The sequence below is a fragment of the Medicago sativa genome, chromosome 5 (assembly GCF_051527215.1).
Source record: "Medicago sativa cultivar Bolivia chromosome 5, Bolivia_mono, whole genome shotgun sequence".
Taxonomy (NCBI): Eukaryota; Viridiplantae; Streptophyta; class Magnoliopsida; order Fabales; family Fabaceae; genus Medicago; species Medicago sativa.
Genome location: NC_140753.1, coordinates 72,599,593 through 72,625,347, shown reverse-complemented (window position 1 = coordinate 72,625,347; position 25,755 = coordinate 72,599,593). Strand labels below are relative to the sequence as shown.

The 25,755-nt window shown below is 35.1% G+C and overlaps 3 protein-coding genes across 4 annotated transcripts; all 3 read left to right on the top strand.

The window, feature by feature from the left end:
- Nucleotides 1-4,166: 4,166 nt before the first annotated feature.
- LOC146924729 (uncharacterized) lies at nucleotides 4,167-11,647 on the top strand. Of its 2 annotated transcripts, XM_085709678.1 has the most exons (3): nucleotides 4,167-4,337; nucleotides 7,769-11,363; nucleotides 11,513-11,647. In XM_085709678.1, exon 2 carries the CDS (start codon nucleotides 8,231-8,233, stop codon nucleotides 11,357-11,359), a length of 3,129 nt encoding a protein of 1,042 aa, XP_085565804.1. In that variant the 5' UTR covers nucleotides 4,167-4,337; nucleotides 7,769-8,230; the 3' UTR covers nucleotides 11,360-11,363; nucleotides 11,513-11,647. The 2 variants fall into 2 exon arrangements, with proteins under 2 accessions (XP_085565804.1, XP_085565803.1); XM_085709677.1 differs by lacking the exon at nucleotides 4,167-4,337 and having other exon boundaries at nucleotides 6,963-11,363.
- LOC146924728 (uncharacterized) lies at nucleotides 11,455-12,980 on the top strand. Its single transcript, XM_085709679.1, has 4 exons — nucleotides 11,455-11,789; nucleotides 11,892-12,123; nucleotides 12,211-12,453; nucleotides 12,627-12,980. Exons 2-4 carry the CDS (start codon nucleotides 11,959-11,961, stop codon nucleotides 12,978-12,980), a joined length of 762 nt encoding a protein of 253 aa, XP_085565805.1. The 5' UTR covers nucleotides 11,455-11,789; nucleotides 11,892-11,958.
- A 36-nt stretch (nucleotides 12,981-13,016) lies between these two features.
- LOC146924727 (uncharacterized) lies at nucleotides 13,017-14,409 on the top strand. The gene is made up of 6 exons (XM_085709680.1): nucleotides 13,017-13,241; nucleotides 13,333-13,509; nucleotides 13,586-13,690; nucleotides 13,779-13,841; nucleotides 13,971-14,018; nucleotides 14,122-14,409. The coding sequence occupies exons 1-5, from the start codon at nucleotides 13,096-13,098 to the stop codon at nucleotides 13,978-13,980; spliced, it is 501 nt and encodes a 166-aa protein (XP_085565806.1). The 5' UTR covers nucleotides 13,017-13,095; the 3' UTR covers nucleotides 13,981-14,018; nucleotides 14,122-14,409.
- Nucleotides 14,410-25,755: the final 11,346 nt, after the last annotated feature.

The following is a 25,755-nucleotide window of genomic DNA, read 5'->3' as shown; positions in this document are numbered from 1 at the left end:
TAAAAGAAAAAAAAAGTTTTTTATTTACATTTTTTATTGATTTGGAAGGACAAGGTCCTTTGCCTACGCACCCGTGAGGGATCAAAACCTCGTAGTTTGGGGTAGAAATTATCGTTTGATTGGTTTTGTGTATTTTATTAGTTTTGAAAAAAAAAGTTTTAAAGTAAAAAGCCAAGTGGCAAATGAGTATTTGTTTGTATTTTTAATATTAAAAGAAAAAAGACTCAAAGTAGAATTAAGGTTGATTGCAATTTGATTAAGAAAGAATAAAAATAAAAAGGGAATCACTTGATTTTGAATCAAGGTTTATTGTGAAAATATTTTTTGTGATTTTGGTTATTTTCATGTTTTTGTTGTTTTTAATTAATATTAAAAATAAAACTAATGTGACAATAAAATAAAAGCGCGAGAATTTCGTAGTGACGTTGGATCACCACAATATCCCTTAATCTAACCTACTTTTTTTTGGCATTTTTTTCAATATATAAAAGCAGAAATAAATAAATAAAATGACACATGCATGATTCTTCTCATTTATATTTACATCGGACCTAGATACATTCTAAATGCTGGAAAATAAATGACAATAATTAAAATGCTAAATAGAAATAAAATGAAATGCAAAAATGCTAAAAAGAAATAAAATGCAAGAAAATAAAAGAAAATAAAAGGAAGGGACAACCAAAGGGACTTTTTTGAATGGACAGAAAAAAGAGGAAGAAGAAAATAATAAATCGTCAACACAAGCTAAATGAGGGAGAAGAGAGGAAAGTTCTTTGACAACTAAAGAGAACTTTTTGTGTGTGAAATTGTGAGGGATGAGGGCTCTATTTATAGGTTCCGTGGTTGATAAAAATGGAACATTGGTTTAATGGACTTTGATGGGAAATTATGGTGATGGAACGCGTTTGGCTTTTTTTGGAAAGAAAGTTTTGACTATGCCCTGATTGTGGCGTGGAGAAGAAATCAAAAATTTGGACCCTGGGCATGTTTAATTTTGAACCTATTCTAAAGAAAATAAAATAACCTAAAATAAAAACAAAACAAAATAAAATAAAAATAAAAATAAAAATAAATACTACCTCTGTCCCTATATATAAGACCCTTTTGCTAAAATCACGCGAATTAAGAAATTGGATATTTATATTAAAGTTGTTTGACATCACTATTGTTTTTACAATTTTATCCTTAAGAGAGAGAGTTGATTTATGTTTTCCATATGCTATTTATTGTTGATTGAAGAAAAAGATGTATAATAAATATGGGCAAATAATTAATGTAGTTGGAAATAGCAAAGGAGTCTTATAAAAAGGGACAAAAAAAATTCTCAAAAGGGTCTTATAATTAGGGACGAAGGTAGTATAAAGTAAAAGATGGAAATAAAAATAAAATAAAAACTAATAAAAATAAAAATAAAAATAAGATAGGTAAAAGACTAAAAATAAAATAAAAATTGGGCTCGAAAACGAACCAAAAATGAGGTATTTTAAGATACATCTCTGTCAAAATTTTCTTTGAAAAGTCAAAGACTATTCAAGGTCAAAAGGCGTATGAATGTAGGATTTTAGGTCAAAAATTGGGATATGACATTAACAAAACATAAAGAGTGTTTGAAATTCAACAACAACACGTTACACAACATTACATGAAATCTTTACTGACATTCTTGACACATGAAGTTGGACAATTCCCATGTGGCAAGTGATTACTTACGTGACAATGACGTGGCTCCAGCTGACTGGGTAAGAACCTCACTGACTCAGTTTTTTGAACATGAAGTTCCCATTTTGCCCTTAATAACTTAAGACACACGTGAAATGCCCATAATACCCTTGATTTTTGCCCTTAATGATGAAAATTCCATTTTCTTCTTCCTATCCCCCCTCCATCTCCTTTTCCCTCTCCTTCCGTTTCACCACTACCACCCACCCACTCCCTCTGTTTCTCCCATCGCCGCGTTAGAGATCCAACACGCCTACAAAGCTGCTTGATTTCCACAACCATGCAAGTCCTCTAAAACTTCAATCAGTGTCTGGACTGCATGTCTAACTCTTTGGAAAATCGTGTTAATTTGAAACAGATCTCACCCATGAGCATTTATGTTCTTTTGTATTAACTGAGTTTTTTGCACATGCTACACCTTCCAATGGAATGTATGCATAGTTGCCATTAATAGGACCAACAACAAATCCAATATATCCAACAATAAAACCATGAATTGAAGATAGGGTGACATGTGCTTCGACCCATCAACTTCACAAGGCATATATTGTTGACTACACTCCCGGCCTCCACATGAGCAGCACTGATTGTCTGTTGAGCCATTTCAACTGCTGTTTGAAATCCAAAAGATCTATCGATTTCAATTCAATTTTATGCAATCTTTCGTAAGATTAAACTAATAACCCATATCAAAATAGATTCAATTTAGCAAAATATCTTGCAGATTAGGAAATTAGGTTGAGTTCAACAATCACATATTAGGGATTCATGAACACATTAGAAAGGTAACGATGGCGGTGATCAGAGTTGGTGGTGGTGGGGAAGGTGGGGTGTCCTGTGAAGAGAGAGAAAGGAAAAGAGAATGAAATGAAAGAATGAAGGAGGGCAATTTCATCTTTTCCAGTTTGGCATGATTCATTAAGGGTAATTTTGTCCATTCATGTCGATAAATATGAGTCAGCGTGTTAATTACTTAGTCATCTTGTGTCACATCACTAATCACAGTCCACCTCAGTAAGTATACGAGATTAGGACCAAATCTCAAGTGATTCGAAATTGCATGAAAATTTTAGAAGTATTAATAAGTACAAGGACAAAATACATATTTAAGTTTACATAATTGTAATCTAATCTCATATCATACAAGGAATACAAAAAGAAAAAACAATCCTGGTGATAGCAGATTTGAAAGTGTATAATTAGTGAGAAGGGGCTTCACATAATGGTGGTTAAGTATTGATAAATGGATCGTTAGAGTCAATTCGGAAAAATCACATTTTCTTCATTACATGAAACAAATGAAATATTTATCAATGCAACAAACAATGAGCACGACGTCCTTTAGATCATCCACAATGGAAACTCTCAATTTGAAGATCTTAAATGGGTCTCACATGTACACATCACTCTTTTATAATTTTTTAACAAAAGTACCTAATAAGCACTCGGTCACTCCAATGGAGACCCTATGACAAAAGGTTTAAATGAGTCCCACCAATAACTCTTCATCATTTACATTCCACCAATACAATGGTTATTTTAATTAAAAGTAGTGTAGGGTCCACTTAATAATAGAGGTCTTAAGTGAGACCCTGGGTCGTTGAAGACCTTCAAAATAAATTCCCCAATGAAGGTACATATTAGGTACTGAGTCTTAAATAATTAAGACATCACCATTAGGGATGGTCTTAGCGATTAGGGAGAAATGATCGACGACATAACAAAAGGAACCCCCTTCAAAAAAAGAGCAAGATTTTATTATAAAAAAAAAGTTTTGCCAACGAGTGCCCTAAGGGCACTTTTTAAGGATTCCATATAAAGAAGTTATTTTAAAGCATTTATTTAAAAAGTCATATATTTCAATTTCAAAGCATTAAATACACATACTTTTATAAAAAACTTACTATTTTAAACTCTTAAAGAGTGCTCTTAGGACATTCGTAAGCATTTTCCTAAAAAAAAAAAGGAAAAAAAAAGCCGACCAATTTCCATTTCATCATATCAGTTCCAAGTATTTGTAACAGCAAAAAGGGTCACCTATAATTGGTATTGTCTTCAAAAACATCTCCCGTAATGAGCTTAAACCTACCAACATTAAGAAAAACTTATAGTTCACTACTAGAAAAAGGACATTTAACATCAGAGATTTCACATCAGTGGACCATTTACTTGATGGCAAAAGCAACGCGGTGGCATTTTTGTAATTAAAGTGAACTCTGCAAAGGTTTTTCCCATCAGGTGAGAAATACCTGAAGGGAAAATAATTATTAAAGAATTTTGAAATCAGCAGATATAATACCTGAAGGGAAAAGTCCATCACACTTTTAATTTAACTTTCCCTTTTCTATTTCATCGTTCATATATCGTCCTTCACTTTTCTCTTCCAGCTTCCATCGTTCATATCACATTTCTCTCACTAAATCAACAAATCAATAACACTATACTCGCCTTTCACTATACTAACCCTAACTCCTCAATCTCATTCTCCAACCCTAACTCCTCAATCTCAAAGCCAAATATTAAAACCCAATCTTGAACCCTAATTCGATCTGTTCACTGTACTTCTCGATATACAAATGGATTGGCCACCGTGATTCTGCAATTCGACATTCACTGTAAGTTATTGAACCCTAATTTGAACTCGTTTTGGTCCCAATTCGTTTTAACACTAAGTTCTCATTCACGTGTATCTTTTCCACTGTCGTTCTCAGCTGAAAGTTGTTATTCACGCACATCTCCGATTCGTGAACTCATAGCTTTGAAGATATCAGAACTGGTGTTCTCAGTTGGAAATTGTTGTTCTCACTCGCCGTTGTTCTTGTCGTACTGCCGTAAGTTCTCACCGTGTTGGTTTTAGTTTTGTTTTGCTTTGAGGGAATTTCAATTTGTCTGTGTTCTTTGTTGAGGTTTTTGTTGAATGGGTTTTGTCATTGTATTTTGTTTTTGTTGAAGAGGGGTAACCTTGGCGCAACTGGTAAAGTTGTTGTCATGTGACCGTAAGGTCACGGGTTCAAGTCCTGGAAACAGCCTCTTGTGTAAAAACAGGGTAAGGCTGCGTACAATACACCAAATGGTGGGACCCCTTCCCGGACCCTGCATATGCGGGAGCTTCAGTGCACCGCCCCTTCCCGGACCCTGCATATGCGGGAGCTTCAGTGCACCGGGTTGCCCTTTTTTTATTTTGTTTTTGTTGAAGAATTATGTTTGCTTGATTTTTTGGATAATTATGAAATTGAATTATGAATTGTTGTAGAATTATGAAATTGAATTATCAAACCACATTATAGTTCTTTGTTGGTATGTGATTTGACCAAAATGGTTTCTTTACAGCTAACTTTATAGTGCAACCAACTTTATATGCACTACTGTGCTGTAAATTCTATTGTAGAGGTTCTAAGTCTGTGGTTTGACTGTTATAATGGTGAATTGAACTTTAGATTTTCTGATTTCTTTTGTCTGTTGTGTGCTGCATGAGCCTGATGCTTTTGTGAAAGATATGTGTCTTGCTTGTGATTAGGTTGCTGAAAATGAGAGAGGCTGGTAGATTTTGTTAACTAAATTCTGGATCTGTTTGGTTTTCTGGGAAGACTTTGTCTCATTTCATTTGTTGATTTCACTTTTAATTGCAAAATTGCAACATTGTTTTTATTATGTTTCTTATTTTCAAAGATTTGCATATGCAGCTGAAAAAACAAAAACAAATTAAAACAGGAACAAAATGAAAACAAAGTGGAAATTTTGTGATAAAAAGTAAAAGCAAATCGTTGTCTGATTCTGAGGTCACTTATCTAGTACGATATGTTTTTCGGCTATTTTTGTCTCACCACAGCCTTTTCAATGTGTGGCTTGGGCTTACAAATTAGGGACTCACTTACACTCTACAGTCTTTTGATTTGCATGTAGTTCTGTTGTGCAACCTGTTTACGAATTTGGGTATGCCAAGAAGGACATTTTATCTCAAAAATGAATCCAGGTGGAGGTTCTAAAAGTAAAGGCAGAGTTAACAAAACAAACATAAAAATGACATTTATTTGTCACTTAGCTATTGATGCAACTTAGTTCACATCTGTATAATATAGTCTTACTCTTACTCTTAACTTTGTTTGATGTGTTATGAATTTAACTGTATTATTTTCCTTGTCATTGATGTTTTATATCCATTTACTTGTTTCTATCTCGTAAAAATAAATAAATAAAGCTGACACATCTGCATGCGAAATTGAAGAGAGGTGAGTACTTGCTACTTCGAGTTTTGAATCTGAAGAGCTATAGTATATTTGAAGTTGGAACTTTGTCCCTTGAGCTTAAAAGGCTCTTGCCTTTGAGCTGACACCTCATTCACAAAATCTTTGTGTTTGGTTTCCTTGGGAAGCTATCTTTTTAAGAGCTTTAAAACACTCAAAATCTTTCTATGATTATTATTATCAGTATCGACGTGTCATTATCAAATTGTGTTCTACTTAAGAGTCCCATTGCATAAAACTACTACCATAAAATAAAAATCATATAGTGACTTGTGTGGACCAATCATTCATGTAGGAAGTTATTGGTATTCAGTTATTCACATGTCAATGATAAGTCAAATTTGTGGAGCATGTAAAGACTATAATATATAACATATGGCAACACTGATGATGGATAGGTTTGCAACATTTACTTATACGTATACTACATCTTTGGATGTTACTAGCCATATGCTAAAATTAGTCATAAAACTTCCAAACACGTAAGGCTTCAGCTCTATTCTTATTCAAATTGATTACCTCATAAGTAAGCAAGCATGACTTTAGTTAGATAAGAAGGGTCCTACCAACAACAACTTTCCAATACAAAACTATCAATAAATTAAGAAAGTGCAACCACCAGAGTAACGAACTATCTAAAGGTAGTGGCCTATGATACATTAATTTTTTAAAATGAGTTACAAAATCAACATTGAAAAATGTGATAAGTAAACATGTACTCCTTCCGGTCTCAAATGTAATAAAATTTTCACTTTTTAGATTTATTCAATAAATGATGTATGTGGTCTATATTATAGACTACATACATCATTTATTGAATGAATCTAAAAAGTGAAAATTTTCTTACATTTGAGACCGGAGAGTATAATTAATGATATGAGCTGTTCCAGCTTTTGGTCGTGGTCTTCAGTAACATGTTATTTTGGGCGGGAGGGTCTTTAGGGTCGAGCCGCTCAATTAAATTGGAGGCCTTGTTTTCTTTTTGACAAGTTGGAGGCCTTGTTAATGAATCCCTAATAAAAAATACATCTTTTTTTAAAAAAATAGTCATCCTTTTTTACCAAAAAAAAAGTCATCATTGTAACCTTGCCCTTCGCTAGTTATGTATATACATAGGGGGATTAAAAAAAAGAGAGGAATCATTAACACAAAATCTCTCAAACACATAATGGTACCAGCAACACGTACCACTTAGAGAAAGTTATAACACAAGATAACATGGGATTAGTGGCTAAAAATACTACTTTGATTGGGGACCTTAATTAGAACTTCACAAGCATGTGAACAGAACCATTTAGAGATTACACTCATTAAGGGATATAACATCTTATGTGGTTAACAGGGTGTCGTATTTGCCACCAATAATATTAATACGTGTCGAAAATGATTGTTTTTGTGGTTTATATGTAGTGAAAATTTCTTGTTTGGTTTAGAGATTAACTCTGTTATGTGATATGAATGCATAACTGTTGCTTTGATGTTTAAGTTGAATTGTCCTTGTGAAAACTGTGATGATTGATTCTTATGTTATATTTCGGCTAGCATCCTGACACACCTCAATGTTGCTTTGATTTTTTTTTTTTAAATACATCTTTGTCTTTACTTTGAAGCATCATATATTGTGCTTTACTTTGAATATGAATTTCTGATACATATAACTCCAAATTCATATCTTTGTTTGAATCTAAATTCACAATAAAATATATAACGCCCCATTTATATAATTTTATAAATTAACTGGATAAGTATCCCAAGTTTAGAAATGTCATTAATTTTGTGTATTTTTTTTTATTTGATTGAAGGTTGATCTCTCTAACTCAATAGCTACATCGATCTCACTCATTTGGTCGATCTCTGAATCTCACTCACTCGATTACTACATCTCCCGAACTTGCTCTTAGTCTCATAGCTCTCCAAATTTGACGATCTCACTCAGGTATTAATCATGCTGCCTGTAGTTTCATTGAAAGATTTTTTTTATGTACTACTTTTGATTAGTTTGAGTATTTATTTATTATATTCAGTGAGAATAGTCCATTGAGAGAGGTCTTTGGCGGTGGACATGTTGTGTTGGGGTATATATTGCATAAATTGTTTTTGTGGTCTATTCGTTAGATTAGTTATTGTACATGTGAACCCTAATTGAATGACACAAATTCATCATTTTATATTAAAAAATATAAAATAATTTTTTTAATTATGTCTAGACTTAGTAGGCATCCCTATTCTTTAATTTAGAATGTGTTAATTTTCAGAACGTAGTCATGGATCGTAGGTGGATGAAAGCTTATCGATTAAGTCGTGAGTATGATAATGGAGTGACTGAATTTCTTCAGTTTGCTGAAACGAATCTTCCTAACACTGAGGGAGTTTTTCCATGTCCTTGTATTTCTTGTGGGAACCGGGACCCAAAACTTAGCAAGGAAGAAATTAGGGGCCATCTAGTTTCGATAGGGATTTGTCAAAATTATACCCAATGGATATGGCATGGTGAAACTATTATGCCAAGTGTATCCCAAAGAGAGGAAGACAGTGTAGATATGGATGATAGACTTGAAGACATGATATGTGATATTGGAGAAGAATCATTCAAGAAAACACGCATGTATGATAATTTATGTAAAGATAAGGAACAACCTTTGTACCCAGGATGCACGAGATTTTCCCGGTTGTCAGCTGTGTTAAGATTATTTAATTTGAAGGCAAAAAATGGATGGAGTGATAAAAGTTTCACTGAATTGCTTGTATTGTTGACAGAAATGCTTCCAGAAGGTAACACAATTCCGAATCGTCATTACGAGGCCAAGAAAGTATTGTGTCCAATGGGTATGGAGTATGAAAAAATACGTGCATGCCTAAACGATTGCATCTTATACAGAAAAGAGTTTGCAAACCATGATCAGTGTCCGACGTGCAAGGTGTCACGCTACAAAAAGAAAGATGGTGATTCTAGTGATGAAGTCAACACAAAGGGTCCTCCTGCAAAAGTGTTATGGTACCTACCAATAATTTCAAGGTTCAAGAGATTGTTCTCCAATGTAAATGACGCAAAGAACCTTAGATGGCATGCAGAAGAGAGAAAAATTGATGGAAACATGATTTCCCATGTAGCTGATTCTTTGCAATGGAAGAAAATTGATTCTTTGTTTCCTGATTTTGGAAAAGAGAAAAGAAACCTTAGACTTGCACTTGCTACCGATGGAATGAATCCGTATGGTAATCTAAGTTGTAAGCATACTTCATGGCCTGTTCTCTTGATAGTTTACAATCTATCTCCTTCGTTGTGCATGAAGCGTAAATATATGATGTTGTCGATGATGATTTCGGGCCCATACCAACCCGAAAACAACATAGATGTTTATCTAAGTCCATTGATTGATGATTTAAGACTGTTGTGGGAAAAAGGAGTTGATGTTCTTGATGCGTATTCTGGTGAACATTTCAATATGCGTGCCATGTTGTTTTGCACCATCAACGACTTTCCGGCATACGGTAATTTGAGTGGGTACACCGTTAAAGGGCATAAAGCATGCTCTATATGTGAGGATAAAACATGTTATCATCAACTAAAACATGGAAACAAGACTGTTTATCTTGGGCATCGAAAATTTCTCGATCGTTATCATCCATATCGTAAGTTGAGGAAAGCTTTCAATGGAAAACCAGATGATGGTGTTGCTCCAATGCCCTTGACCGGAGAGGAAGTTTATCAACGACAACAAGAGGTAGAGGTTATCTTTGGAAAGAAACAAAAGAAGGCTGATGTGACAAATTTATGGAAAAAGAGGTCGGTGTTCTTTCAACTTCCATATTGGTCTAGTCTTGATGTAAGACATTGTATTGATGTGATGCATGTAGAGAAAAATGTTTGTGATAGTATCATTGGAACACTTCTCAACATTAAAGGCAAGACAAAAGATGGTGTAAATTCTCGTCTAGATTTGAATGAGATGGGTATAAGGCAGCAGTTAACTCCACAACAAAGAGGTAACAGAACATTTTTACCTCCAGCCTGTTACACTTTGTCTAAAAAAGAGAAAACAAGTTTCTGTGAATGTTTGGAAGGTATCAAAGTGCCACAAGGTTACTCATCAAATATCAAGAGGCTTGGATCAATGACAGATCTCAAGTTAAATGGCGCAAAATCTCATGACTCTCATGTTTTGATGCAACAACTACTACCAGTGGCTATTTGTGGAATTTTGCCGAACAAAGTTAGGAAAACTATAACTAGGTTGTGTTTATTCTTTAATGCAATATGTAGTAAAGTCATTGATCCATTGAAGTTAGACGAGTTGAAGATGTATTTCCCCCCTTCATTTTTTGACATTATGGAACACTTGATTGTTCATTTGGTAAGGGAGATTAGACTGTGCGGTCCAGTTTATTTAAGGTGGATGTATCCGGTAGAGCGATACATGAAGATCCTAAAAGGGTATACGATGAATCCACACCACCCGGAAGCTTCAATTGATGAAAGGTACATTGAAGAAGAAGGTATTGAGTACGCTACAAACTTCATGTCAGAAGCGGATGCTATAGGGGTTCCAAAGACTTGTCATGATGATGGAAGATGTGATGGTAAGGGTACACAAGGTTGTAATGTCAAATGCATGACTTGGGAGGTTCGTCATCCAGCACATTTGTATATATTGAATAACATTGATGAAGTGCAACCTTACTTATCTTCTCACAAAAGCATTGTAAAGGAAAAATATCCCAAGATGAATGAAAAAGGGTTGTTAAAAGAGCATAATGAGAGTTTCTCTGGCTGGTTTAAAAAAACAATTGCTAATGATGATAGCGCTTCTGATAAAATTAAACAACTGTCGGCTGAGCCTAAATGTAACGTTGTAACTTGGAGTGCATATGATATTAATAAAACTTCCTTCTATACAAAATCAAAGGATGGTAAAAGTACCATGCAAAATAGTGGGGTTATGATTGTTGCCGAGTCAATGCACTTCTCTAGTTCAAAAGATAAAAACCCTCTAATCGCATCTACACCGTACTTTGGGGTGATTGAAGAGATTTGGGAGGTTGATTATCGTGCATTTTCAGTGCCTTTATTCAAATGCAAGTGGATTGATATTAACACTAGTGTAAGAATTGATGAATCTGGTTATACACTGGTTGATCTTTGCAAGGCAGCTTATAAGGACGAACCTTTCATTATGGCATCCCAAGCAAAACAAGTGTTTTATGTCACAGATCCTTCTAACAAAAGGTGGTCAGTTGTTCTACAACCAAAAAACACGCATGGTAGTGATGAAACCCTTCATATTTCTGAGATTCCTTCTTCCTCAACAAATGTGCTTACCTCCATCGTAGAAAATGAAGTAGACGATGTTCACGCTACTCGTTCGGATCATAATGAAGGGATATATGAATAAGTTAGTAAGTTTAGTACCCATGTATGCCACATGTGTTTTTATATTTATTTCATTGAATAGTTTTGTACATTTGTGTATGTGTATTTTGATTTAATTAGACATGTGTTTGGCAATTGCTAATATTGTTGCTTTGCGTTTTTCTTGTGTAAACAGACACATGACTGATTCAACCGACATCCCTTCTTCATCTAGTGAACCTAAAAAAAGGGTTAGAGGTTGCACTGCGATGAAAAAAATTAACAAAGTTCGGACAACAGGTGTGAAATTAAAGGTTGAGTTCGATTCAAAAACTGGGAAATGTTATGGTGAAAATTCTGCAACATTTAAAAGTTATGTAGCATTTCTTGCTCAGAGTACTTGTAGTATTTTAATAGATGATTGGCTGCATGTAGATGGGTCTACAAAAGACTCAATTTGGCATGATCTTAAGGTATGATTGTTGTCTTTTGAATTAAATGTTTACCCTAATTTCATTATTGTATCTATTGAACTTAGTAATAACATCACTTGATTTTTTTTTATGATTCTGTAGCAACATTTTGTTATTCCAGAAAGTGATGATCCAGATCCAAAAAAAGATGCTTTGAAAAAAAAAATGGATGATGGTTTGTGGGGACCGGTGGAGAGGTTTTAAGACACAACTCACAAATGATTATATTACAAACCTTTCCGAAGACCGCCGTCATCCACTTGAAAAGTATCCTTTTCTTCAAAAAGATATATGGGAGAAGTTTGTGGAGTCTCGAAAGACCCCTGAATTTAAGGTTAGTATACGTGGTAATTATTTTTTTTCCTTGTACTAATTTAATTGTTTATCTAATATATTTAGTAATGAATTTGATTTATAATAGGAAAAAAGTCAAAAGGGTAGGGATACTGTTGCTAACAACCTTTACCCACATACATTATCTCGTGGAGGATATGATTACCTTGAAGATAAAATGATGGATGAAAAGAGAAAAAGAATGGAAGACTCCGGAGAATTTGATCATATTCTATCTCCGCCGTCACGTCATGACAAATGGAAGAGAGCACGACAAAAGAAAGGGGGAGAATACACAACAAAGGCTACACAAGTTGTTGCTGAGAAAATTGTAAGTAATATGAGTAATGAGTCTTATTAAGTAATTAATGAGTAAATAAATAGATGATGTGTGTTTGGATATGTAATTTGGATATGTGTGTTTTGCAAACGTGGTAATTAAGATATCCTTTTTAATCTATTTTTTTGGATTGTAATTTGGATATGTGTGTTTTGCAAATGTAGGACTCGTTGGTTGAAAGAACTGAAAAAGGAACATTTGTACCACAAGGACGTCATGATATCTTAACAGAGACTATTGGAACATCCGAGCATGGTGGTCGTGTCCGTGGTGTTGGAAGAGGTGCTACTATAAGCAATTACTTTGGAAGGTCTTCATGCCCAAGGCAAAACATAAATGTCAGTGAGATTGAAGCAAAAATTGAAGAAAAACTTGCAGCAAAAATTAAAGCGGAATGCAAAGTAGAGTTCGAACAACAGATGACCACAACGCAACAGATGATGCAAAAATCATTTATGGAGACACTCAAGAATATGGGCTTATCTGATACCTCCCAAACAAACAAACAAACAAATTGAACCTTGTTCTGAAAAAGTTGTTGTGTTAGGAAGCGCAAAAGGTTCTTGTTCTGCAGTACAAGAAAATCACAAGGACGATTGGACCATTATTGACAATGTTCAGAAAGTGATATGCATGATTTTGAAAGAGAAGCAATATCTAAGGTTAAAATTAGAACATGGTCCGGAAGTCATAAATTTCTTAATTGCACCAAAATGTGTTAAAGACTTGTTGGTTGGCGGGGCTTGGCTTGACTATTCTATTCTACAAGTTTGGTGCACGTAAGTACATTTTCTTGCTTAATGCTATCATTAACTATTAGTGTTATGTCTCATGACTACAATATTTAATATTGATTTCATATTTATTCAGGTGTATGCACCGTCTCTGTATTGAAACAAACAAATCAAATGTGTTTGGATTTTTGGACCCAACAAAATTGAGTTTTAAATCAAAGTCCGCAATGAATACAGAACCAGTTAAATCCTACATACGAACTAAGTTGTGTGATATGAACAAAGTGTGTTACTTGGCACCGTTTCTTATGGAGTAAGTATATATTTGTGTTTTCTCTTATTTATATTTGATAATTTAAACGTTAATAATTGTTCTTTTATGTGTATAGAGAGCATTGGAAATTAATCATCATTTGTCCAAAGGATAATACATTGGTTGTCCTTTGTTCATTTAACAAAGATCTTGACACAACAATGAAGGAAATTGTTTCATCGTAAGTGTATTTTTATGTTGCATTTGTTATATTATAAATCCTATAACACTAAAACATAAAACTTACTTTGATGATTTTTTTAACCTAGTGCTCTGGAGGTTCATCAATTAGCAAACGGTATAAAAAAAAGGTTCGTTGGCTTCGTCCTAAGGTATGTGTAGACAAGATGGTTACATTCGTAGTTATTTTTTTTATATATATATCTATTCACTATATAAAAATTAAATTCATTTGTAGGATGCAACCTAACACAACTGATTGTGGATATTATGTGATGAAGAACATGCTAGACATCGTCTCTGCTAATATTACTACCTCTTGGATGAAGGTATACCATATGTTTGCACCATATATATATATTTCCAAATTAAGATAGATAGACATATCCTTATTGTTATTTTACTTATTTTAATCTATTTTACAAACTGTAGGTATTCAATGATACAACATCATTAACAGAAGATGAGTTGTATGCTTTGCGAAACGATTGGGCAACTTGTTTTCTTGAAGTGTATGAAACTTAGGATTTATTAGGAGGATGTATGCTTCAATGTTTAATTAGTACTGTTGGTTTGTTGTTATTTCTAGCTGGGAGATATGTTGGCACTTGAAGAGAGAGACCTTTTTTTTTTGTTTTGGTACTGCTGGGAGATCTGTTATTTCTAGCATGACACTTCTTGTTTTGTTTTGTGTGTATGAACCTTCTTGTTTGTTGTGGATGTGTACCCTTTTTGTTTTTGGTTGCTGTTGACATAAACATTTTGAAGGTTTTGTTTGATTTAGAAGAATGGTTGAAGTTATAAGTATTAAATATTGTGAAAATTTGTCCATTCAAAGAAAAAAGACATTTTTTATCTGGTCCTACCAGGCTAGTAAGCAGAAAATTCAAAACATTTAAAAAAAACGAGGTAATTCACATCGGTGCAAATTCACCTGATGTAAAAGGTGTTTTAGCACACTAAAACTCACATCAGTGCAGATTATTGCCGATGTGAATAACACATATTTGACATCGGCTGCCTTTGTACAGCCGATGTGAAATCCTATCTTTTCACACTATTGCAGCTCATATCACATCAGTGGCTGTCCGCCCGATGTGGTTGTCAACATATCACAACGGTTCATGGCCCGATGTGAAAAGTGAATGACATACAACACCACCTTTAGTTACATCGGTTGCCACCCGATGTGAAATGTCTATTTCCACTGATGTGAAATGTCATTTCTGTAGTAGTGGTTGGGAAGAATTATAGCTATTGTAACAGGTATGTGTATTAAGTTGAACAATTTTCAGTCATAGATATTAATGACAGGTCATCTTACGTTATTCTTATCATGTTTTTCTGTCTTTTCAGTAGGTTTTGGCAGCAAAAAGGAGGAGTATTAAAACCATTGCCTATGATTTCAGAATTTTTGTAATTGAACCGTCATCATATTCCTAAAGGCGAAGAAGCCCTCCAGAAAGGCTCGGGCGCCCTCCAGAGGGATCCCAGAGCCCTAGCGCGCCCCCTTAAGGGCGCCGCCTCACTAAACTTCTAGAAGCCTCTAGAAGACGCCTAAAAAGCCCAAAATACACAAATAACCCTGTTGCTTGGTTCCCAAGCAAACCAAAACCCAAGCCCATAGCAGTTATAAATACCACTCTTGAGAGCATTCTCAAGGCATCTAATCATCAGTATAAACCCTAGCATACGATTCTTAGCCCTAGAATCCTTACCTTACTTTTTGCAAGTACAGTTGGCGCCGTCTGTGGGAAAGGTAAAACTAACCTTTGACCACGTTCCTGAATCGCAAATCGTGGTTCAGGAACCCTAAAGCTAGTCCTCGGGATCGTAGAAACTCTTACGATTTGGAAACCCCAACCCTTTTCAACCAACCTAAATCGCACCTCACGTACGATTTAGAGAAAAGCCTCTCATTATGGCAACAGCTGAAGAATTAGAATCCATGCGAACCCAACTCGCTCAACTGAAGGATCACAACGATGCCCTTCAGGCCTCAATGGAGACCATGCAACAAAAGCAACTGGAGGAAAGAGAAGAATCACACCATGGCGAGTTAGATGACCCTGAACCACAACCATTATCCACTGAAATCTGGGACGCGCCAGTTCCAGAGGGCTTCAAGCCGCCCCACCTATCCGCCTTCGACTGAAAAACGACCCCATGGAGCATGTCACGGCCGTCAATACACGCATGGCGGTTGTCGGGGCTCCTGATTCTCTGAAGTGCAAATTGCTAGCAGGTACTTTCACTGACGCTGCCTTACGCTGGTACATGAATCTCCCACGGTTCTCCATCCTCAGCTACCAGGACATGACCAGAAAACTCATACAATAGTTCTCCGCTAGTCGACATCGCAAGGTCCCAGCAACCAGCCTCTTCAATGTGCGACAGGGACATAATGAATCCCTCAGAGACTACCTGGCTAGGTTCAACGATACAACCATCAAGGTAATCAACCCCAACCAGGAAGTGTTCGTAGGAGCTTTTCAGAACGGATTAAGGGCAGGGCAGTTCAACGAATCTCTAGCCCAGAAACCTGCGGATTCCATGGAAGAAGTTATAGCCAGGGCGGACTGTTACATCAAGGGTGAGGAGAGCAACGCAGAAAAGAAGGCCAGAGACGCCAAGGAGCGCACGAACAATTGATAAGTGTCAAAAAAGTGTTAAATTCATGTTATAATTTAAGCACTTTTTGTTACTTGTTCTGCAAGTAATTGACGGAAAAGCCGAGAAATAAGTGTTAAATGCCTTATTACGCTTTATATATCTTACTCTATCCTTTTGTGCATGAATTATCCTCAAGACACTGATCAAAGACCAAAAATCATGAAAAAGTGCAAATTAGCAAAAGCTGGTTTTGAAGACTTCGCTATTAGCGTATTCCCCGCTATTAGCGAAATTGGGCCAGAGAGGTACGCCATTAGCGTACCTGGAGCGAAGCAGAATCTGGGTTTGAAGAAATACGCTATTAGCGTAAATTACGCTATTAGCGTAAAAGCTCCAGAAGACTACGCTATTAGCGTACCAAGGGTGAATAACAGGGTCAAGGACCAACGTGGCACACTGCAATTGGACAGAACTTAGGCCGACCAACCACGCTAATAGCGTATATTTCGCTATTAGCGTAGGTGTAAAAAACTCAGCCCTTTAAAATAGAAGTTTAGCCTCACTCAAGTGGCCCACTTGCTATTTATGTAAGATATTTATGTAAGATATTATTAGATATTATGTTAGATATTATTTTTAGATATTTTGGGGCTTGCTTTATTATATATATTAGTAGTTCATTAGGGGAAATAGGGAGATAGTCTTAGAACTTAGTTAGTTTTTCATAGCTTTTCTCTTAGTTTTCATTGTAATATCTTAGAGAGAAAATAGGGTAGATCATATGAAGTGGGAGTGATTTTGGAAGTTGGATCCTTATTCCTTTGTTGAGACATCACAAGTGTAATGGTTCCTTCCTTTTCAATCCATCCTTGCAAGGCTTCCATGATGATGTGTAGCTAAACACTCTTTGTTGGGATGAGAGGTACTTGATTCTTGCTAACATGTAATCTTTTGATCTTGCAAAATATGATTCTAGCAATTTATATTCAATATTGTTGTTATTCTTGTGTTAATGCTTTCAATGAGATTCAAGATGATTTGGACACAAACTCTTGAATCTAGAGCTAGAGTAGCAATATATCTTAGGTTATATCATTCTTGACAAGTTTGTTAATCTTGTGATAATCACCATAATCAAGAGTTAAATGCTTTCGGATACTTAATCAGGCTGGACACGGTCGATTAGGTTATTCGATCGACTTTGTTATCGTTTAAGGGATTTGGACACGAATGTTTAAACGATACCTTAGAATTAATTATATCGCTTTGGACACGAAGGATAGTTTAGAATTGATTGTGATAATGTTGTTTATAAAGCTAGAATTCGTATGGATCATTAGTTTACGTGTGACGCTTGGTTAAGGAACGCTACTCCTAACAAGTTTCAATCCTTATTAATCTCATCTTTTACTTTTTGCATTTAGTTAACATAGTTGTAAATTCAAACAAACAATCACCCTTTTTACTTAGAATGATATTTGATGTTGAAATATCCGTGATGTCGCACTAATCCCTGTGGAGACGATACAAATACTTATCTTGTTTTTGATGCAAAACTACTACATCAAAATGGCGCCGTTGCCGGGGATTGGTGTTTAGATATCATAGATAGAACGATTGATTTATTGTTTTAAGTATTTGTACATATTCCGTAAATATTTTTCTTTACTTAATAGTTGTTACCACTAACCCCTCTTTGATAAACAAAGAAAAGTTTCTTGTTAGTTGTTTCCATTTCAGATCATCACCTAGACAAAATCATGGCTGATCATGGTTATAACAACTTCTACACTCCACCCGAGTATGAACCATATCAACAGCATCAGCAATATCCTTTTGAAGATGAACGAATGACCAATGTGGAAAATACTTTGAATATCTTCATGCAACAATCCATGATAAACATGCAAAATACCAACCAAAGATTGAGGAATTTATCAATTCAGTTGGAGATGATTCAAGCTAAAATCATGGATAATCAAGTCAACATTCAACCCACTCATGACGGAGAGATTGTTGGAGAAGGTGTTGTTGAACTTGAGGAAGATGCAATAGTAGAGGAATGTGGTCCACCACATGAAATCGAACTTCCTCAAGAAAGGTCATTTAATGAAGAGGACAAAACTGTTGATAGCGGAGAAGTGATAGAGGTGGTAGAGAGAAAGGAACGGTTACTTAGCAAGAAAGAAACATTTGAACAAAAGGGGAAGAAAGTGAGCAAGGCTGAAATTGACCGGGTCATTGATGAAATTTTCGCCTTGTTCAAATCAAAGTTAAGGAGGACATGGACTCCACATCATCTGTATCTTAAGTTCATGGAATTTCTCCCGAAAAGAAGGAATACAAAGGATGATGTATTGTCCGTCTCATTTTGGCCACCCTAACGAAAAAGGCGTCGAGCTAACGACGTTAAACAAGCGCTTGTTGGGAGGCAACCCAACTTGGTAAGTTCTCTTACTGTTAAAATAATGTGTTAGCACTTTTGGTTAATTTAGTACTTCATATTATTGTGGAAGTCTTTTGTATCACTCTTGCTTAATTTCAAATCTCAGATGATTGGTAATGATTCATAGTTGTGATCAAAAGCGCAAAGCCAAGGTACAAATTTCCAGTTTTTCTAGGTTTTTACTTGAATATGGAACGGGTACTTTGTGCAAATTTCATTTCATTTAGTTCTTTACAATAATTTATTTGTTTGTGAACCACTTAGTTCTAACCTAAAAGTGAGGAAACCTCAAGTGTTTGTACATATGCAAGGAGACCGGTTTTCATTGTTTAACTCGGTTGTTTTATGTTAAATCCAATAATTGTTTTAAATTGTGTGAAGGCATGGAAGTGATCAAGGCACATTTTTGTTTATGAGTGAAACTTACTTGACCACAAATAGCCTACCTTGTGAGAAGAGCGAGTACTTGCTAACCCACTTGAGCCAAATGAATCGGAGTCCTCAATTATGAACTGTCAAGTCATAAGCACCATGCTTGATGAATTTGCCTTTAAAACTTTTCAATATCCAGTTCATTTTTGACGCACTTTAGGACTCTGAGTTGTTTTTAATTGTTGAACCCTAAACTTTCATTGTTATTTGTCCCTTTTGCCTTAGAGTAAAGGAACATTCAAATAGGGTGTATTTTGATTCAAGTTGGGGAGAGAAGGTAGATGTAAATTTTATGTCAAGTACAATGGTGTAATTTTATCTTTGATCAAGACAACATGGTGTTGTAATTACAAAAGAAAAGAAAACAATGTGTACATGAAAAGAAAAAATAGAAAAAGAGAAAAAGAAAGAAAAATCCAAAAAGAGAATAAGTTGTCAAGATCAAAGTGTATCTCATGTGAACACCAAGGGTTTGTAATAATTGGTAGGGAAGATTGTGGACTTTAATGGTTGATACAAGGAATGTTCCTAGTTGTTAGGCTTTTTGATTTCAATTGCCCCACATATGACATTTCTTTTGTAGCCATGCCAAGTTATAACCCTCAAAGACCTTTTGATCCATGTTTTTATGCCTTTTGAAACGATATTTGGATGGACACATAACTTGATTGGAATGTTAACTTGATTTCCGAATGTGTGTTCATAACCCTCACTTATTTGTTGTCAATTGTTTATCTACTTTCAAAGAAGTGTGTTAGGTGTGGTTCGTGAATATATGTATTATTGTTTTGAACTATTTGGCATGAGCTTTGTACATAGGACTCATCTCATATTAGTAGTAGAATTCTAAATTAGTTGGAAACTTAGCCTTGCACGCGCATTCATTTTGAATCATTCATCTGAGAAAGTTTTCAAAGCCTTTTGTACTTGTGTCTTGTCATTAACTTGTTTGATTTTCAATCCTTTGTTTGAGGACAAACAAAGAGTTAAGTTGGGGAGAGTGATAAGTGTCAAAAAAGTGTTAAATTCATGTTATAATTTAAGCACTTTTTGTTACTTGTTCTGCAAGTAATTGACGGAAAAGCCGAGAAATAAGTGTTAAATGCCTTATTACGCTTTATATATCTTACTCTATCCTTTTGTGCAGGAATTATCCTCAAGACACTGATCAAAGACCAAAAATCATGAAAAAGTGCAAATTAGCAAAAGCTGGTTTTGAAGACTTCGCTATTAGCGTATTCCACGCTATTAGCGAAATTGGGTCAGAGAGGTACGCCATTAGCGTACCTGGAGCGAAGCAGAATCTGGGTTTGAAGAAATACGCTATTAGCGTAAATTACGCTATTAGCGTAAAAGCTCCAGAAGACTACGCTATTAGCGTACCAAGGGTGAAGAACAGGGTCAAGGACCAACGTGGCACACTGCAATTGGCCAGAACTTAGGCCGACCAACCACGCTAATAGCGTATATTTCGCTATTAGCGTAGGTGTAAAAAACTCAGCCCTTTAAAATAGAAGTTTAGCCTCACTCAAGTGGCCCACTTGCTATTTATGTAAGATATTTATGTAAGATATTATTAGATATTATGTTAGATATTATTTTTAGATATTTTGGGGCTTGCTTTATTATATATATTAGTAGTTCATTAGGGGAAATAGGGAGATAGTCTTAGAACTTAGTTAGTTTTTCATAGCTTTTCTCTTAGTTTTCATTGTAATATCTTAGAGAGAAAATAGGGTAGATCATATGAAGTGAGAGTGATTTTGGAAGTTGAATCCTTATTCCTTTGTTGAGACATCACAAGTGTAATGGTTCCTTCCTTTTCAATCCATCCTTGCAAGGCTTCCATGATGATGTGTAGCTAAACACTCTTTGTTGGGATGAGAGGTACTTGATTCTTGCTAACATGTAATCTTTTGATCTTGCAAAATATGATTCTAGCAATTTATATTCAATATTGTTGTTATTCTTGTGTTAATGCTTTCAATGAGATTAGGCATGGCAATGGGGCGGAGCGGGGACGGTTTTTACCTACCCCATCCCCAAACCCAATTCCCTAATAAAGCCCCGTTCCCCGCCCCGTACCCCAACGGGGACGAATAATTGAACCCAAACCCCATCCCAAATGGGTTCGGGTATCCCCGCCCCGCCCCCATACCCGCAGTGGATTCAGATTTTTAATAAACATAATCCCTTGGCCCAAACTAGAACATATATCATGAACCCAAAATTCGTCCGAACATACAAAAAAATTATTTCAAATAAAGTGCAGCAACCATACAACTCGTAATCCAAATTATCAAAACCAATATCAAATTTATCAAAACCACATAATATTGTATTAGTAGATAAGAGTATTCCAAACTACCATCAAAACAACGACATAACCAAACCAATATTCCAAAACTGCCATCAAAACAATCACATAACCAAAAATATTCTACATCATTGTTCATTGAAATTGCTAACTAAGTAGATAAAAATCATTGTTCATTGAAATTGCTAACAAAAGTAGCTAGATAAGCTGCCACCACCAATGTAGTCTTCTTTCTTTCTCTTTTCTCAAAATACTATTGACCATCTTCAAAGAGGGAAGTAACGCCACTAGCTAATATTTCACCTATATAAAATATACAAGTTATAATATAAACATTAAAAAGTTGATAAAATTGAGAATAACAAGTACAAAGAACTGTAACAAATTGATAAAATTGCACAAGCAATTACAACACTAATCATCACAACTATAACCACCTAACCAAAACAAATAAACCACCAGACTATTAAGAGAAAAACAATGCCTTCCGAAATAGAACCAATGCTCCTTCAAAGCTAAATGACTACAAAATAGAATAACACTAGAAACTAGTGTTATATGTAACCTCTTTATGCTGTTTGTTTTTAGGGGCTGCTGTCATGTGACAGCCACTGTTGATTTTCATAGCTTTTTCTGGTTTACTTGTGCCGAGGTTTGATTATATAATATGCTGATTCAAAAAAAAAAAAAACACTCCACACTAGAAACTAGTAATGATAAATAAATGGAAGGAAAATCTCACCTTCATCCTCAGGCTCTATTTCATCAAGTAAACTAGCATAGTCATTGCTTAATTTAGAACTCCTGCCACCTATAAAAATGAAAGGCAGTACAATTTAAATAATAAGTAGTTAACAAATACAAAATCATTTGTCATTTCATAAGATATATAAATTGAAAGAACTGTATAAAAGCATACCACTGTTTTCGGTACTCCATAACCAGCTTCTAGCACACATCAAAGCCTCTAAAGTTGTCCAATGAAGTCGACTGCGATGCGGGCTTAAGATATGACCGCTAGTACTGAATGCGGATTCAGAAGCTACTGTAGAAATAGGAATTGCTAAAATATCTTTTGCAATTGCTTGGAGTGTTGGATATTTGATGCCATTCAACTTCCACCACAATAGAATATCAAAATCAGGACTTCGCGGTAAAACTTCCTCTTCCAAATAATGATCCAGCTCAGTCCTAACTAATGAAGTTTTAGCTCTTTTTTTCTTCTGAACATATGCATCATAATCATCTAAACCATCATTAGCCACACGACTAGCTTCCAACATTGACGAGTCACCACAAGTGTCTTGATTGAACTTCAATTGATAATCAGCAATTAATTCATAACACAATTGTCGGATCCTCCCAACTTGCTCAACAGAGTCTTGTTCATACAATTTTTCATAATAATACTCAAGTAAATCCATTTTGTATCTAGGATCCAAGACAGTAGCAACTCCCATTATATCATGGGTGACACTCCAATATTTATCAAATTTTTGCAACATCTTTTTAGCCATTTCTTCAATCAATTTATTGGAGGAGTCAATCCAATCAGATATTGCCAATTTGATCTTACAAATCTCAGGAAAAAACATGTTGGCAGTGGGATACTTAGTTCCAGAAATGAGTTCAGTGATACCATTGAATAATTTCAATCTTTCACAAACATCCTTTGCAAATTTCCATTGTGAACTAGTTGGAACACAAGTGTATTGAGGGTCACACAACTTTAGTCGGCTAAATACATCCTCATACAAAATAGCAATGTCAAGCATCTTGTAAGTGGAGTTCCATCTAGTTGGACAATCTAGACTTAAATTTTTAGTGCACGAAATTCGCAATTGTCTAGCTGTCTTCTCAAATCTTTCCTTCCTTTTAGGAGTTGCAGTCCAATAAGCCACACTATCCCGAATCCTTTCTATCCCATCTTTCACTACTTCTAACCCATCCTTTACTATCAAATTTAATATATGTGCAACACAGCGCATATGAAGTAAGGATCCATCCCTCAACAAAGTATTTAAGTTCAACTTCTCTTTAATTTTATCCACCATAGCATCATTTGTGCTACAATTATCTAGAGTGATAGTTGATACTTTTGTATCGATGTTCCATTCCATTAAACATTGAACTAAAGCAGCACAAAGTCTATCACTTGAATGAGGAGCAGGGACATAAATGAACCTAACATGGATTTCGATTCATATTTAATAATTACATCATATAGACAATCTAAAATAATATATATAGATAATATGTGCAATAACAACCATATAAAAATAATATAAGAATATAAGAATTTGTAATCACCTCAAAATGCGACTCTGCAACTTCCAAGATCCATCGATATAATGCACAGTAACAGCCATGTACCCCTTTTTTTGATTACTTGAAGTCCACATGTCTGAAGTAATGGCCACTCTTGACTGAAGATTATCTAACAATTTTGAAGTTTTTGACATCTCAAACTCGTACACTTTAAATATCTCCTTCTTGATGGTGTTTCTGCAAGGAACTTGAAACATTGGTTGTAGAGAAGCAGCAAACCGTCGAAAACCAATATGATCTACAATCGAAAGTGGATATTCATGCATAATTATTGCACATGCAAGCTCTTTCTTTGAATTTTCAGCATTATAAGAACCAACTCCAATTTCTTGCTTTCCTTTTGGCATGAGAAATGTTTGCCCTTTGTTTGTCTTGTTATCATGAATCTTGCGATGCAGGCATCTATCCTTGTGTTGAAGCAAATGTTTTGTTCCATTTCTCGATTTTCCACCAAGAAATTTCTTGCAATATTTACATTGAGCCTTATCTTCACCATTAACTTTCATCCTTGTAAAATGTTTCCATGCCTCACTCCTTAATCTACTATTCTCAGTTTCAGCCAATGCCGCAATATTATCACCTGTGTCCATGTTAGCAGCACTCTCACCATTAGGTGTTTCAACTATTTCATTCGGTGGTGTGAGAGCATTATGCGAAGGATTGGAACTTCCTTCCATACCAGGAGCTTGCTGGTGTGCACTTTCTTGTGAAATGAGTGGGTTAGAATTACCAAAACTTTCCATGTTAATTTCCTGTTGAGTTGTTCAGATTACAAAAACAACAATTAAACACAACGTATAGCAACACTAACTCTTTAAGAAAAATACTACAATTTTTAATTACAAATTAAGCAAACATTTCAGAGCATATAATTATAATTATCGAACACTGCAATTTTGGAACTTTTCTCAAATTTGTTCTTCTTGAGGGACAAATAAAAGTAGGTGGGTCAATTAAACAAACTCAGTTCAAGGAATCAGTATGAATCTAGCATTCTAAAATAGAAACTATAATAATAAATAAATGGGGTTTGATTAACCAAAAAATCACAAAATGAAGAAAACACCTTCTCAAACAAAATAAAAACCAAGTTTATGAGTTATATTACTATATTATACAGATAAAAAAACACATGAAGAAGTGGAATGAAAATAAACAAAAATAAAAATTGGGGATTTTTTGTTTCACGTACAAAAACATGTCAAATAATGATATATAACAACATTAAATTAAAGGCATCAATCCACCTTAACAATAGTTAATTTTAGATTTGAGATGAAGAGAAAAATTAGAGTTTAAATTGTGAAGCAAAAACAAGAAAAATGGAAGAGTAGAACTTACAAGAAGAAGACTGATGAGGAGTTGAATGCTGTGATGGGTTCCGATTTTCAGAGAGGATGGAATATAAGAAATGAGAGAATGAAAATTTGAGACGGTTGGAATGGAACTCATAGAAAGAAGAAACCATAATTAGTGTTTTTTTGGGAAGGAAAAATTTTGGAAGTGAAAAAGAGTCTTACTTGGAACTCGAAGTGGGGAAGTGAGAAGGTTGAGAGAATGGTTAATTGAGACTTGTGGGAAATGACAAGGTTTACAGTATGATTAATTGAGACTTTCTATTAAAATAGGGGTAATTATGTAATTTAATATAATCGGGGCGGGTTCGGGGACGGGTTCGGGGTGGGTACATGTTTCCCCATTACCCGCCCCACCCCCATCCTTTAAAATCGGGGAAAACCCAAACCCAAACCCAGTCAAAGCGGATTTTCCCCGTCAAAATCGGGGCGGGTTCGGGTGGGTACCCGCGGGTACGGGTTCTGTTGCCATGCCTAAATGAGATTCAAGATGATTTGGACACAAACTCTTGAATCTAGAGCTAGAGTAGCAATATATCTTAGGTTATATCATTCTTGACAAGTTTGTTAATCTT